Source organism: Loxodonta africana, chromosome 22 (assembly GCF_030014295.1).
Source record: "Loxodonta africana isolate mLoxAfr1 chromosome 22, mLoxAfr1.hap2, whole genome shotgun sequence".
Lineage (NCBI taxonomy): Eukaryota > Metazoa > Chordata > Mammalia > Proboscidea > Elephantidae > Loxodonta > Loxodonta africana.
In genome coordinates, this window is record NC_087363.1 from 28415886 (window position 1) to 28432786 (window position 16901).

The 16901-nt window shown below is 36.8% G+C and overlaps 1 protein-coding gene across 1 annotated transcript in view; it reads right to left on the reverse strand.

Annotated features, from left to right (window-relative positions):
* Positions 1 to 16901, reverse strand: part of TOPAZ1 (testis and ovary specific TOPAZ 1) — a 78777-nt gene that overhangs the window by 3130 nt on the left and 58746 nt on the right. Inside the window, exons 17-19 of the mRNA XM_064274251.1 lie at positions 13143 to 13307; positions 10770 to 10973; positions 5807 to 5990 (exon numbers count right to left, since the gene is read on the reverse strand). Coding sequence (XP_064130321.1) covers positions 5807 to 5990; positions 10770 to 10973; positions 13143 to 13307 — 553 coding nt within the window. The remainder of the gene's footprint in view (positions 1 to 5806; positions 5991 to 10769; positions 10974 to 13142; positions 13308 to 16901) is intronic.

The following is a 16901-nucleotide window of genomic DNA, read 5'->3' on the forward strand; positions in this document are numbered from 1 at the left end:
TATCTGCCATCAGTTAGGACTACATTTACTTGCATCAACTTCCTACCTTATGGCAGTTTCTCCTCTAGAGGGAGGAGTGGCTGTCATATTAGGCAACACTTTGTCTTTGTGTTCACTGCTTCCTGCTCTTGGTACCTCTAGGGCTTGACCATGGTGTTGTGCACAGATGTGGGAGTGAAGACTTGCACTTGAAACAGGAACTAGTGGTCACAGAGAGGAAACAGAGGGACCAGATGCCTCCTAGTATGTTCTAGCTTAGAACGAGGTCCCCTGGAATCTAGTAGATGAGGCTTATGCCAACTATGTGCAGTTTCGAAAGTAATGATGAATAAAATTCTCTCTCAAAGAGGCTAATATAACAAGGTAGAGCTCTGCATGGTAATAATAATAGAGAAAACAATATTGCTTTGGGCAAAATCAATTATCTAGGCATGTGCTAGTTATGGCCTAGGGTCACAAATATCTCCCAAAATTCAACAATGAGTAGAGGGCCTGCATACGTGTGGGGTATAGAAAGCCAGGAGAAAACCAAGCCTTTATTAGGATGCTGGGGTGCCTGGACACCTCATGCCAATGTAGTAAAAGAAAGCTGGAAACCAAACCTGTTGCCATCGAGTCGATTCTGACTCATAGCGACCTTATAGGGCAGAGCAGAGCTGCCCCATAGGGTTTCCAAGGAGTGGCTGGGGGATTCGAACTGTCAGCCTTTTGGTTAGCAGTAGTAGCTCGACATAGCTCTTAACCACTGTGCCATGTAGTAAACAGTGGTAATTAAGGAAGCCCTCAGTGAGGGATATAGATAAAAGAAAAAAGACTAATTTTTCTGGATTTAAAAACAACGTAGAACTACATGTTGGATTGGGCAAATCTGCTGCAAAAGACCTCTTTAAAGTGTTAAAAAGCAAAGATGTCACCTTGAGGACTAAGGTACACCTGACCCAAGCACAAGCCATGGTATTTTCAATTGCCTCACATGCATGTGAGAGCTGGACAATGAATAAGGAAGACCAAAGAAGAACTGATGCCTTTGAACTATGGTGCTGGCAAAGAATATTGAATACACATACCATGGACTGCCAGAAAAAAGAAGTCTGTAGTGGGAGAAGTACTGTCAGAGTGCTCCTTGGAAGTGAGGATGGCAAGACTTTGTCTCACATACTTTGGACATGTTATCAGGAGGGACCAGTCCCTGGAGGAGGGCATGCTCAGTAGAGGGTCAGCAAAAAAGGGGAAGACCCTCGATGAGATGGGACTGACTCAGTGGCTGCGAGAATAGACTCAAATATAGCAACGACTGTGAGGATGGTGCAGGACCCAGCCATGTTTTATTGTTATACACAGAGTCGCTATGAGTCAGAACTGATTCGGTGGCACCTAACAAGTACAAGGAACTAAAAAACTGTTAACAATGACAAGATGGAAAATGGGAGGGGGGATTTGGAGTTATGTGTTCTAAAGTTCTTGATCATTTGTGAGAATGATAAAAAGATAGATATTAATTTTAGATTTTGTTAAGTATGACAACTAAAGAAGAAAAGTGAAAAAATCCAATCAAAAGTAGGAAAGAAGGAAAAAAAAATAAAGAGGTGATACAAAATCATGATAAAAGTAAACACAAAATAAGATGATGAAATAAACCCAAATATATCTACAACCATAAGGTTATCATAATAAACTAGCTCATAAAAATAGACACTGAGAATGAAGGATAAAGTCCACTGCAATTTATAAGCTACTGACCTAAAAAATGAGGACACAAAATGGTTGAAAGTAAAATAATGGGACTTGTAGCAACACATCAAACTAAGCTGATATATACTACCTCCTTCCCTGCTCCTGAAACACATGGCCACATTAAAAAGAAAAGGAAATCCCCAGGGACCATAAACAAACAAACAAACAAAAAAATCAAAGTCAGAGTAGTATCAGTCAACGTCATGGTGATGTGAGAATGACTACAGACCCTGAGAGGGGGGTGTGTTTCTGAGGAGGATCCGAAGGGTGATATACCAGGAAAACACTAATCTCAATAACCCAGCTTTAGCTGTGTTAATACCAGACAAAAAAGAATAGCAACAATGACTTTTAAGGTGAAAAGCATGAATAGGGATAAAAAGGGACATTATTTAGTAATAAATGGAATAGTCCATCAGGAAGATATTTAAAAAATGAACTGCAACATATCCAATATCCTGGGCTTAAAATGTATAAGCAAAACTAATATAAGAAGAAACAGACAAATCCACAATCAGTGGGAGAATTTTAAGTACTTCTCCTAGAAATTAATAGAACAAGCAGGCAGAAAATACAGTCCACAAACTCCCTCAATATATTTGGAAACGAAAAAAAAATTTGGAAAATAATTCATGGGTCACAAAAGAAATAACTGAAATTATGAAATTTAGACCTTTAATGGAAGCACAACATAACAAATATTGAAGCAGCAACAGTGGTAACACAGGGGGACATGAATAGTCTTGTAAGCATATACAAAAAGGATACAAAAATAATGGCAAATTGATGGACTTAGTGTTTAAGAAACTAGAAACAGAAAATATAAAACCAAAAAAGTAGAAGGGAGAAAGTAAGTAACTGGGAGATGCAAATAATAAATAAGTGGACATCATCTTTGATTTTGCTCTATTAGTTTGAGTTGACTGAAAGGAAACCTGTCATTTTAGGATTTTAGGATTATGAGACTAAGTTTAGAGTTACGTGAATCATTTGTAGTTTAAAATAAATGTTTTTGGGGAAAAGTTTTAAGAATGTTTGGTTATAAAAATGTTACACCCTCAGATTGTTAATTTGGTTGCTGTATGTGATTTATAATAACTTAGTCAAGGTAGTGACTATTATATAAGGGAGAAAAGCCAGTGCAAGTTTACATTTGGTCTAGAAATAGTTAACCTAAGTACAAAAGTCCACTCAGTGCTTTTCCCCCCAAGCTAGCATACCTCGTCCAGGAGGCAGAGTGGTAGTAAAATAAAATTGACATTCTCTCCCCAGTTATAATACACTACAGGTTGTCTTGCGTAAACAGCTAGGACTAAGCTTGTGGAAGAGTTCCACCAACAGGCTTGTAAGGAGTCCATTGCCTTCTCTGACATGCGTCTTGTACTCTGGCATTTTATCACCGGCCCAAGCTCATCCAGCCGGCAAGTGATGGAGTTGGGTGAGAACCTGCTGCTCCTGTCTCCAAAGTCCTGCCTGGCACTGTTTTCCCAGCACACCATACTGGGAGTTAATACCATGGTTTAAGCATTTATAAATGGTCACAACTTATTCTTCTTTCAAAGGATAATGTAGAAAGTGTAGGAAATATAATTGTCGATAGCCATCCCTCTAGGTTCCTTAAAACAAGTATCTGAATTAAAAAAACTAACTTCTTGAATTGGAAGGCATCTAGACATACAACAGTAGGGGAACAGTTTAATAATTGCAGCAATCTTCTTAGAATATTATACATGAATATAAAATAAACTTTCTGAAGGCTATGTAGCAACATGGAAATCTCTGAAAGAAACAAACTATATGTTTACTATAACTGCAACTGCAAAAAACACGCAGAGGTAAAAATGCCTGGAAGGAGATAGTATGTTTTTATAACACTATATTATACAAGTTTTTTTTTTTTTTTTAAAGTTTTTGTTGTTAGGCTAATCTCCCAAATGCTTTCACAATCATTTAAGTAGACAGTCTGAAACCAGTGGTGTCACTGGGGGGGTATGGGCCACACCGGGTGACATCAAAATGACTGTCAATAAAATTTTTGTGAAGCATTTCAACAGAAATTTATTTTTTATCAAAAGATCCCTGTAACAATAGAACATTTTTTGTAAGCCCAGCTTAAAAAAAAAAAAAAAACCAGTGCCGCCCAGCTTACATCTATCAATATACCTACAAGCTAAAAACTCTATGCTAATTTACTCTTTGAACCTTCTAATGTGCTCTGCTCAGAGCTGTCATTATCACTCAGTTACAACGGCTTCGAATCATGTGCTTTCATCTGCCTGTGCTACAAGTATGCACTGCTGTTTTCATTGCTGCTGGTGTTTTTTTAGTCACTGATTTTGTTAAATTTTCTGGTGTTTTAGCTACACTATATAATTAGCGTGGGGGGGGGGACACCATGAGTAACCGCACTGGGTGACACCAACCCTAGTGACACCACTGTTTGAAACCTTGAAGATGATACTTTACATTTGTGGTGGTTTTAAAACATTCCACCATTTCTCTGATGCTCTTTTCTTCAAGAGGTGGAAACGAATTCTCTTCCGCCTGGACTAAATGACTTGCTTGTAAGAAAGAAAATGGAAGTAATAGTGTGCGACCTTGGACACGAGGTTGTTGGATGACAATTCTCCATGGGTGTCCTCTTTTTTTCTTTTCTCCAAGCAGAAACACTGAATACCCTCGTTCTGAACTATCATTTCAAGGTTGTTTACAGTTAACAACCTTGAAAGACAAAGATAACTTCTCTCTCTGGAGCGAAGGCCAGGTTTGCTTATAGCTTTAGAAGATAAAGACTGTGTCTCCCTCTAGCACAAAGGGCAGGCATACTTACTGCCCATTTTAAAAGATTTGGGTCCCCTTAAGCTCAGGATTCCTTTCCCATAGTACAACCTACTGTGTATCCTGTCATCCATCTGGGCCCATCTGCGTTGCCCCCTGGGACTTCGGAGCAAGGGGAACTGATGCAAACGTGTAGATAATCATGCTGCCTGCTGTGCCATGAATAATAAAGTCCTCAGTCTCCAACCCCTGAATCTTGTGTCTTATAGTAGCATCATGAAAATGCAGCAGGTTAACTTGTAATCTACGAGTAAGCTAAAATCTCAGAACCTTCACAGTTCTTGACCTAGGTCATGAAAGGCACTGGTTTCCTCCTGGCTTGTTCTCTCTTGGATCGCTCACTCTGGGTAAAGTTAGCTGTCACGTCGTGAGGATACTCGAGCAACCATGTGGTGAAGAGGTGAGGCTTCCTGCCAACAGCCATGTGACTGAGCCCTCTTAGATTCCCCAGCCCCAGTCAAGCCATCAGGTGACTGCAGCCCCAATGACATCCTAACTGCAACTACATGAGGGACCCTGAGCCAGAACCCAGCTAAGCTGCTCCCAAATTCCTGATCCATAGACATCAAGATAAGAAATACTTGTGGTTTTAAGCCACTAAGTTTTGGGGAAATTTATTACATACTAATAGATAACTAACAGAATATTCAATCTGAGGACCTAGTTTGTAACACCGGTAAATTGAAACAAATTCTTGCCAAGCTCTAGAACAGGCGTCCCCTGAGATCCTTACATAACACGTTTCTTGGATAAGGCTGACACTAAATTACAGAGATGTAAGTTTAAATTCTGGGACTTTAAACAAAATTATTTAAAGGTTACCACCCTGGCTCAATACCTACATTATAATATTTATGCATTTATAACATTCAAAAACATAGAATTTAGGTTGACGGCTTTATTTTTAATGGCATTCTTTACCGGACCTGATAAAGTATCACGTATTTCCCTTTTAAACCTGGTTCTTAGGTCTTTTGGGTTGACCAAAAAGACAAATACCTTTTAGGTACCAATCTCAAAATAAGAATGATCAGTGCCTAAAAAGGAACTGTCTCTGAAAAGTTGCTAAAACTTTTACTGAATGCTACTTAGTCATCTGCTTTTAAAACTCAAACAGTTCTCAATTTAAATGTTACCAAAGTTTGTAAACGCACACACACACACACACAAAACACAACCTAGGAGGGGTAGGGTGAGCCACAATCTCAGAATGCAGTTAGTTTTCTTAACCAACCTTTTCAAAACTATCTGCAATGTCTGTGTAGAAGTTCCAGGACTCTGAATACTACTAGCATTAGATACCAGGAAAATTTCAATGGCTAAAAGCATTTCAATCTCAGATAAATAAGAAGGAATCAGTAGAAGTTTTCGGTATAAATTTCCCTCCAACGGTGGATAGCAGCCCAAAGACAGAGCACCTGAAAATAAAATAACAAATCCAACTTTACTAAAATCCCAGTAAGTAAAAACCTAGACTTCCAAAATACTCACAGGTGGTAATTACTTATATTACAGAATAATTCTTCACATTAGAAGCAAACTTATTACCAAATTATGGTAATGAACTAATCCTAGCCCATTTACCATTACTGTTTGTAATATGCTTTGGAAACATTAAATATGAAGTGAGAAATAATAATAATAAAAAAAAACTCCTGAAATATGACTTTTGCACCTTACTGTGACAACTGCCCACTGATTTCATGCCGTAGTCAACACAAATAAACAGCCGGAATAGCTACTTGGGTTTTAATGGGATCATGTCTAATAGCAACTATATGCAATATATTTATAATTATTGCCTATCCTGAATCATGAATGTAGAAAGAAAATGGGAAATTATAACACAAATACCTTAATTTCTATCAAATAGTTATTAAAGTATTTTTGAGGCTACTTATATTATCATTATAGTTTCCAGTACCTTTTTACAGTGCCTACTGTATGCCTGGCATTGTAGAAGCACTAGATATAAATAAAACACATGTCCATCGTGTAGGTGCTCAGTGTATTATAGCTCTACTACCCAGTTCATGTTCTAAAAATTTCACTTTTCAAGAGAAGAGATTTAAAGCTTAAACTGTTTATGTGCTTACTAGAAGAGATAGATAGGAAAATCCCACTTAAAACTCTCAGGATATTCAAATTGTATACTAGTATTATATTGTTATATTTTACTGAAACCAATTTAAATCTGCACATAAAATTAGTTTAAAATGTTAAGACAAATTTCTTCAAAAATTTTTTTCTAATGTGTATGATGATGTCTAATCTTTGAGCACCTACTGTGTGCCAGGTATTTGTGCTAAACACATTATATGTTTTATTTAACTTTATCTCGACAACTTACTCCCTTTGAAATTAGGTACAATTACACCCATGGTATAGATGAGGGGCCTTGGGTAAGCACTCAGTCTCTCTATGCCTGCGTGGGAACCCTGGCCTTCTGGCTCCAGATTTCAGATTCTTAATGACTAGGTAGTCCCACCTCCCTAAGTCACTGCCAGGAATAAGAAGCTGTCAACTTACTGACTTTTCCTAACTATAAAAAAGGGTAGGTCTAATTAACATGAATTCCTGTTTTACTTTTTTGATTAAAAGAAGAAAACAAATAACAAATTCAGTAGAAATTTACTAAGATTACTTTTTGCACTGACTGAAATCAAATGAGAGAAAATAATGTTCTTATTTAAGGGAGGAATGTAATTGAAATACACACTAATAACATCCCCTGCCCCCTGACTTTTGAGCTCTGAGATAAAAGCAGTATTTTTAGAACTAAACCAAAACCAAAAACCAAACCTCTTGCTGTCAAGTTGATTCTGACTCACTGCGACCCTATAGGACAGCAGAAATGCCCCATAGGGTTTCCAAGGAGCACCTGGTGGATTTGAACTGCCAACCTTTTGGTTAGCAGCCGAAGCTCTTAACCACTAAGCCCCCAGGGTTCCCATTTTTAGAACCAGGGAGAGCAAATTGATAACATGAGGAGGGCAACTTTGCCATCCCTGGACCATTCCCATCTGATTAGTTTGTGAGCAAAAGCAAAGCAAAGCCATCAAGAAAGTGAAAACATAACTCACAGAATGAAAATCATCTATCAATGACAAGGGACTTGTATCCAGAGTAAATAAAGAACTCTTGAACTCAACAAATAGAAAAATTGAAAAATGGATAACTAAAAAAAAAAAGCCAAAGGATTTGAATAGACATTTCTCCAAAGAAGATGTATTAATGGCCATCAAGCACATGAAAAGATCATCACTAGTCATTAGGGACACGAGAATCAAAATCACAACGAGATCATTTCGCACCCACTAGGATGGCTGAAATAAGACAGTAACAAGTGAGATACGAAGAAATTGGAACTCCTATACATAGCTGGTGGAGCCCTCGTGGTGCAGTGGTTAAGAGTTACAGCTGTTAACCGAAAGTTTGAATCCATCAGCCATTCCTTGGAAACCCTACGGGTCAGCCCTGCTCTGTCCTACAGGGTTGCTATGAGTTGGAATTGACCTGATGGCAACAGGTTTTTTGTATACGTGGCTGGTGGGAATGTAAAATGGGACAACAGCTCTGGCAAACGGTCTGGCAGTTCTTCAAAATGCTAAACATAGATTTACTGTATGACCCAGCAATGCCACTCCTGGGTATATACTCACAAGAAAGGAAAGCATACGTCCACACAGAAATTCGTACGTGACAATCTGCAGCAGCATTAATCATAACTGCCAAAAAGTGGAAACAGCCCCCATGTCTACCAACTGATGAAGGGATAAATAAAATGTGATACAGCCATATAATGTAACATTATTTGGCTTAAAAAGGATGAAGTGAAATACTGATACATGCTGTAACATCAGTGTACCTTGAAAACATTGTGTTAAGTGAAAGTCAGTCACATAAAACTACACACTGCCTGATTCCATGTATGTGAAATGTCCACCATAGGCAAATCCACAGAGGCAGAAAGTAGGTTAGTGGTTGCCTGGGGCAGGGAAGAGTGACAGCGAGGGCATGGGGAATGACCGCTAATGTGCACAGGGGTTCTTTTAGGAGGTGTTGAAGGTGTTCTAAAATTAGGCTGTGGTGACAGCTGCACAACTCTGAATACACTAAAAACCACTGCACCATATACTTCAAATAGGTTAATTTTATGGTATGTGAAATATACTTCAATAAAGCTGTCAAAACAAAAGTTTTCAAAAAAGGCACTGGCACCACGGCCTTAACAGTACATTGATGAAAAATTAGCCTTCAGCCCAGAATCAAGTACTACTAGATGTGATTATAAGGTAATTAACGGCTTCTCTTGCAAGTGTTAAGCTATGTCTGAAGACACATTCAGAGGGTGGTCCAACAATATTTGAACTATCAACACTGTAAGGAGACGAGATATTTTGGAGACTGATCAGTGGCTATAAATTACTCATTTGGTTTTATAATTCAGATATATTTGGAAAAAAACAAAGACTCTACCCTATAACCTCACTTACTTAAGTCCCAGAAATTTCACTGCATATGAAATAGGGCAAAGGTGTGATCAGGTAATAAGAAAAGTACTGAGTTGTACACAGGCATTAATTGCTTTAACATACTGCTAAAATGAAATCTTTAAAAAGAAATTATTAGGGCTGGAGGGATTTGGAGAAATGGGAAGTGACTGCTAATCGGTACAGGATTTATTTTGGGGTGATGAAAATGTTCTAAAATTGATTGTGGTGATGGTTGCACAACTCTAAATATATTAAAACCACTGAACCATGCACTTTAAATTGTATGGTATGTGAATCATTTCAATAAAGCTGTTAATAAAAATTAAAAATGATTCAAGTTTAGCTGCTAAACTAAAAAACGGAACCATAGGAATTTCAATGAAATATTTCCAAGTTTATATTTTCTGCCTATTGCATACAAATACCTTCTCTTTGGCATTTTCCCCAAATTGCAAAATTAGTTATTTGGAAAATAAATAATTCCATTAAAATGGATTCTAACAAGTAAAGGCAGGAAATTATAGGAAATAGTGCATGCAGTCTTGGTGTGCGTGATTTCTAGCAGCCTACACGAAACAGTATAAAGACTTGAAACATAACCACAAAATTCAAATGAGGTGCTATGAACAACTCTACCTTTCCTCTAAATTTCTAGTCACGTTTTTTAAAAAAATGCTCTAGTGCAGTTGCTGTTAAAGCTTTTGACTATAACCTACAGTAAGAAGTATATTTTACATAATGAGCCAGTGCACATATATGTAACTGAAATTACAATTTTATCGAGTAATACTCATTCTTACTACCTGCAATGCACCCTAGTATTTTCTTTTGTCACTGGGGAAAAAAAAGTTATCTGCTGCTAAACTGATTTCAGAACCCACTGATGGATCACAGCTGGTAGTTTGAAAAACACCTGGATTCTGAGTTTGGGGAAGTTTCTGTGCAGGTACGGGTGGCTGGCTGGGATCTCCGGCACATCTGGTACAGTGGAGACATATAGTAGGTACTCAAATGTTTGTTACATGCATGACAGTGGTATAAATGGAAATTTAAGACAAATTACTGCATAAAGGCAGAAAAATATTCTCTTCTAGAGTGTACATGCAATTACTTTCTAATTAAAATACTTGCAAGGTAGCTGGGACCAGAGAAAGCATTAGTTTTACAGGCTTACAGGTAGAGAGAAACAGCTGTAAATAGACGAACAAAGTTCTATTACTAGGAGCCATGAGTGAAACTGTTGTACACCATGTTGCACTGCAATGACAGTGTCTGTACTTTCTATTGGGCCTGCCATCAAAATTCAAAGTTATAAAAATCAGCAACACAGTGAGGATAAGTAAAATACGTACACATTTTTTAAGCTTAATTTTACTGAATTGTTTTACTCTTTTTTTTTTTTAATATTATCTGTAAGAGATGCAAAACTGGTTTGAGTTCTGGCATTTATTTCCTTGGCTCACCCTCTAGTGGACATGCAAAGAACTAAAGATGCATAAGAAGCAGTAATTAGAAACAGAAGAAAAATAACCGGACTCAAAAGAAAGCACAGATCTGTTCAGACCAGTACCTTTTAGTTTATATCAACTGCTTTTTTAACATATTTAAATGTCTGCTTTTAAATATTACAGATGAATCCTGGATTATACAATTAAATTCAAAATCAATACATCAAATTAAAAAATATCAAATGTAACTTACTTTTGTAGTGGGCTCTGGCTTTGAGCCATAAAGAACTCCTTCCTAAAGAAGTAATTAATCTTCTAAGAAAGGAAAAATCAATAGGGATGCTCTTTGAAAACATGAATTCTGCTACGGAGGATGACATACCAAGACTGTTGCTTTCTATACAGGCATCTAGAAGTTTATTAAAAAGAAGGCTATACTGTGAAACCTCCACAGTTTCTGGAAAAAAAAAAAAAAAAGAAAAGATATAATCAAATTGGTCTAGTGTAGTCTCTCTCACACTTCCCTCTCTTGAACTGCTTCCTTTTTCCCTCTTCTCTCCTTGGCCCTTTCCTATCCACTATGGGAGCCTCAGTCACTAAAATGCAATCGTCTTACATATTCTCTAAGTAACAAACAAAAAAGCATGTGACAAGCGAAACAGCTGATCTACCTTGTAGGACACTACATGAAAGGAAGCTTGAAAGACATTCCAGAGGCCACATTAACATCCCTGTACGTGGTCCCTGCCTGGGACTGTGCAGCTGCAGTGTCTCAAATGCATGCATTCATGATTCCTTTAGCACTGTATCTGCATTATGGATCCCAGCTTTATATTCCACGTCACTAAAAATAAATCATTCCCTGACAAAAACTCACTGTCACATTTTCAAAAAATACTTTAAGTTGGTATTTCTATTCCTCAAGTCATTCTTGGAAGAAAGTGAAGTCACCTTGGAGACTTCCAACTGTTCCTTCCCTATATTCAGTCAGTTTGGTCTAGGACCTGGACTCTAGGTTTTTACCACTTTAGGATCTTTTAGTGGTCCAGGCCTAACCAGGAAATTAACCTCCTTATCTTTAGTTTCTTCCTAAACATTACCAGTAGAGGAACTTTTCTGAAACATGAACTTCAGTACATCATTCTATAACCCCAAACCTCTAGAGACCCTTTACGACACAGAGAGGAAAACAACTTTGTGGTCTTCCAAAATCTGGCACAACTGTCTAATCTCACTATTACTACTTTGTTTCATTGTTGTCATAATTTTACATCAAGGGCCTGCTATATAGCAGCCAATGTGCTAGGAGCACCAAGATAAAAAAAATTAAACAGCTCATTATCTAGCGAGAAAAACAGACAAGAACGATAAATACAAACAAGGTTTCAGTGTAATAAATGGAAAAATGCCTATTTATAGAAGATACAACAAAGGCACTCAGGGGAGGCCTTCAAGATAATGTTTTCATCATTTTCTGAACCCATCATGCACATTCCTGACCCAAAGCTTTTTGCTTATGCTTCCCTTATTTGGACTCTTTTCCTATCACATATGACTTGAACTTTAGCATCCAAGAATATTATTACTGTGATGGTTAAGACTGTGTCAACTTGGCGAGGCCATGATTCTCAGTGTTTATATGTGATCGCTCCCATGATGGGATCTGCTGTGAGGAGCCAATCAGTTGAAAGGGAGTATCCTTGAGGGCATGGCCTGCATCCAAATGTAAGCAGATGTTCTGGCATTTTCCTTGTTCTGGATCCTGCAGCTGCCTCCTGTTCATCTGACCTCTGGTTCTTGGGACTTATCTGCTGATCTTGGGATTTGATGATCTTCACAGCCTGTGGGTGGAGCCCTGCTCTCCAACCTACCAATCTTGGATTCGCCAGCCCCTGTAGCTACGTAATCAGAAGCTTTGTGGTCTTATCTGCCAGTCTCGGAATTTGTCGGTAGTCACAGCCTGTGATCAAGAGCCCTGCTTTCCAACCTGCCGATCTTGGGTTCGCCAGCCCCTGTGGCTATGTGAATCAGGAGAGGCCTCTATCCTAACCCACAGAATTGGGACGTTCCAGCCTCTAAAAGTGCATGAGCCATTTCTTTGATATAAATCTCTCTCTCTATATATTTATATGCTTTACTGGTTTTACTTCTCTGGAGAACCAAGCCTAAGACAACTACTATTGCTCAAACTGGTATGCTTTCTTGGAACTTACCATATGCTTAATTTCTTCTATTTGTTCCAAGTTTACCTATATTCCAAGGTAATATAAGCTAAGTTCTGTATTTAAGTGATAAGAGAAGAAGTATTCTTCATTATCAATGAAGATAATGAAGCTTGCTTGGGGCACTTGCACATACTGTTTGCTGATGACTTAACAGAAGTAGGGAAAAGGGAATGATGGAAATGCTAGTGTTAGAAACTACGGACATACAACCCAAAGATAAACATCTCTGATTTTTTTAATCCATCAAGAAAGCACATTCAATTTGCAAAGAACATATTTTATACAATACTAAAAATGTTGGAATATAAAACTCAACCGAAACAGGTGGAGAACGGTTTCTTATTAACAGTTAAACACGAGATGGGCAAGAGATAATTCAGCTAGACTTTTTTTAAACATACCTTGAGAATTTTGAAAACCCGGTAGATTTTGCAAAACTTCAAATGTCTGTCTGTAAAGGCTCTTGGTTAAGATTTCATGCGCAATTGTACAGAGCAGATTATGTCGATTGAGTACATCCAGTCTATCACAAGGCCACAGTGGTGTATTGATTATCCATTCTGACTCTTTCACAAACAAAGAAGTATGAATAGTTTAATTTACACCATGAAAATTAAACTGAATGGTTAATCATAACTTAACGTTTTTAAATATTTTTTGAAGAAAGTGGCAAAACTTAAAATATATGTACTCAGGTAACTATGTTTCAAATTTATTAAGAACTATATATATACACAAAAAACTATCTTTTTTTTCCACTCCTTACTTATCATTTCATTATTCCACATTTTGAATTCTGGACAATAGTAAAAAATATACAACTTGACTATTTTGAGCATTGACAACATGCATCTGGCAGCAAAGAACACCAAGGTGCAAGGCGAGAGTAACGCTGGCTACGATGGATAAGGTTATGTGTCAACTTGGCTGGGCCATGATTCTCAGTGGTTTGGCAGTTATGTAATGATGTAATTTGGCGGTTGTGTAATGATGTAGTCATCCTCCACCTTGTGATCTGATGTGTCATCATCCATTTCTGCATAGTTCCAATTTTCACATAACGACCAGCTCTTTGGAGCCTAACTGTGTCGATAAGTGAGGAGTGGGTGCATAATGAAGGTCATCATCCTAAAAAGATGCAAACTAATGGCCACTCTTATTTTTTTTATTAGATTCTTTACATTTCCAAGTATACTAATTAATTAAAAATTAATATTTATTTTTATATGACAAAATGTTCAGATTATTATATTTAACTTAAAAATATTTGTGTGGACAAGTTCAATAATTTTACAATAAGAAGTATATAACATGTTTTAATACTCTTAGGTAACATCTTTCCCCCCCAATTTCTACCTTTTTTTAAAACAATTTTTATTATGAAATATTTTATACGTACAGGATATCTAAGTTATATATAAATAATAATAAAATCAACACTTATGTATCTGTCAGCTTATAAAAACAGAATATTAACTATACTGTTGAAGTACCTTAATTTCTGCCCTAATTTTCACATTGAGAAAAACAATGGGCTACTACTGTTGCACAGAACACTGGGGTGCTACTATGTTAGAAACACCAATACTCTAATTTTCCTGTGTAAATCCTTATGTACCTAATGAAACACATAATGAGACACTGCAATATAACACTCAAAGCACTTTTCAGTGTTCTTTTCAACCTGACTAAGTGTAGGAGTCATGTAATCCTTTCATTTTGCGGCCTTTCTGTAGCACGGAATACATAAAGTCTTGAAGAAAGGTTTGCTCATTCAAGTCCACAAGACAAAATAAAGCTTTAAGCACCCAGTACACATCTTTAAGATGAGCTTGTTTTTAAATTAGTAGAGCTCACTTGATTGAACAGATTTACACTATGTGCTAGGCAGTGTTCTAAGTGCTTTACAAATATTGTTATTTAGACAGATACCTTCAGTAATTTACTCCCAAATTTCCTTAAATTTTACTGTATAGAGAAATCTAAACATGCACTCACTGCCAATATGGTTAGGCTTCAAAGACCAGGTTATATGTGAAAATTGGTGTTATATGAAAATGGAGTATGACCACATTGGATCACAAAATCGAGGATGACTGTATCATTACAAAACTGTCCAATTACGTCATTACATAACTGCCAAACCACTGAGAATCATGGCCTAGCCAAGTTGACACCATCACAGCTACCGTTACTCTTGCCTTGTACCTTCACGTTCGTCACTGCCAGATGTATGTTGTTAACGCGCAAAATAGTTGGACAGTAAATTCTTTTTACTATTGTTGTAAATGCGAAATGCTGGATAATAAGATAGTAAGTGAGGAGTAGGTGTACTTCATATGTTGAAATACTGAATTACTCATCAGTTAAATGTAATTCCCATTAAAACAGTTAAATCACCATTGCTTATAAGGTAAATTTTATTTTGATAAAATAAGCTCAGTTATTTTTTGCTAATCATATATCTGGTAGATGTATCTCATCCATAAAAAGAAAACTGTTTAGTCTTTTCTCATAAAAATTGCATTGTTCTTTATTTAGTACTCATCTTTAGCATTAGAGCAATGGTAGTATTTTTTCAAAGTATATATTTTAACAGATTCATTTAAAATTCTTACCATAGTGTTTAACTATATAAAAAAATGTGAATGAATTGGTAATTTTATATATCAAAGTTAAAATAATTTGGAAGACACCTAGATATTAACACCTTTTAATTTACCTACTCCAAACTAGTTCACAACTCTAGCAACATATTTTTATGAGACTCTTATGAGAATTCCCGAGGAAAATGTTTTACTATCATATTTAAGACTAGTTTTATAGCATGAAAGTTCTTACAGTAAAAAAACTTCATGCTTTTCTCTGTTCCACAATTGGGCAATACTTGCCATTTGTCTAAAAATATCAGTCAGAAGGCAAACAAATTTTCTATAATAGCCACTCTTTACCTACTTACCTTCTAACGTAGGCATATTCAGTCATTACTTGGGCAAGATTATGAGTGTATGCATGGAATATAAAGACTATTAACACAGTCTCTGCATTGAAGAAATTTCCACTCATAATCAAGAACATCAAATAAATAACTGTCCCTTACCATGGTGAATACTGATGGAAAAACACTTATCTATTCTCCCCTTAATAATACATGTAATATAATCCCATTCAAATTTCCCATGAATGGTATTAAAACCCAATTCAATAATTATGAAATTCATCCAAAAGAATAAGCACTTGAGAAGAACAAAGAATAGTTTGGAAAAGGAGTGGGGTTGGTCTTGCCTAAACAGATATCCTCACACATTTTAAAGCTACATTAACTATGAAGAGTATGGTGGTAGCACGGACACAGTGCGGCCACTGGGAGAGAAGACAAGTGCAGAAACAGACCTAAGCAAATAAGATTCTAATATGTAATAAAAGTGGCATTTCGAATAAGTGGGGGAAAGGATGAATTACTCAGGCAATGCTGGGACATTTTGGGGAAATAAAATTAGGTTTCCACCTCACCGCAAAATTTAAAACAATGAGTCAAAAAAAAAAAAACCTGAAAAACATATGAGCAAATACACAATTTTGGGATGAGGAAGGACTGCTTAAAGCATGATACAAAACAAAAAGTATTAAAGATTTAAAAAGTGGTTTATGTTAAACAAAAAAATGTCAGTTGGGCAAAAGAATAAAAAAATCAGCAAGTTACAGGGAAATGAAAAAATATTTGCAAATATACAACAGATCAAAGACTATATAGTCTTTAATATATATATAAAAAAAAAAAAACCGTTACAATATAAAACAAAAACACAGACCTGTTGCCATCAAGTCAATTCTGACTCATAGCGACCCTACAGGACAGAGTAGTACTGCCTCATAGGGTTTCCAAGGAGTGGCTGGTGGATTTGAACTGCCAACATTTTTTTTTTTTTATTGTGCTTTAAGTGAAAGTTCACAAATCAAGTCAGTCTCTCATACAAAACCTTACATATACCTTGCTATATACTCCTAGTTGCTCTCCCCCTGATGAGGCAGCACATTCCATCTCTCCACCCTGATTCTGTGTCCATTCAGCCAGCTTCTGTCCCCCTCAGCCTTCACATCTCCTCTCCAGACAGGAGCTGCACGCATAGTCTCATGTGTCTACTGATCCAAGAAGCCCA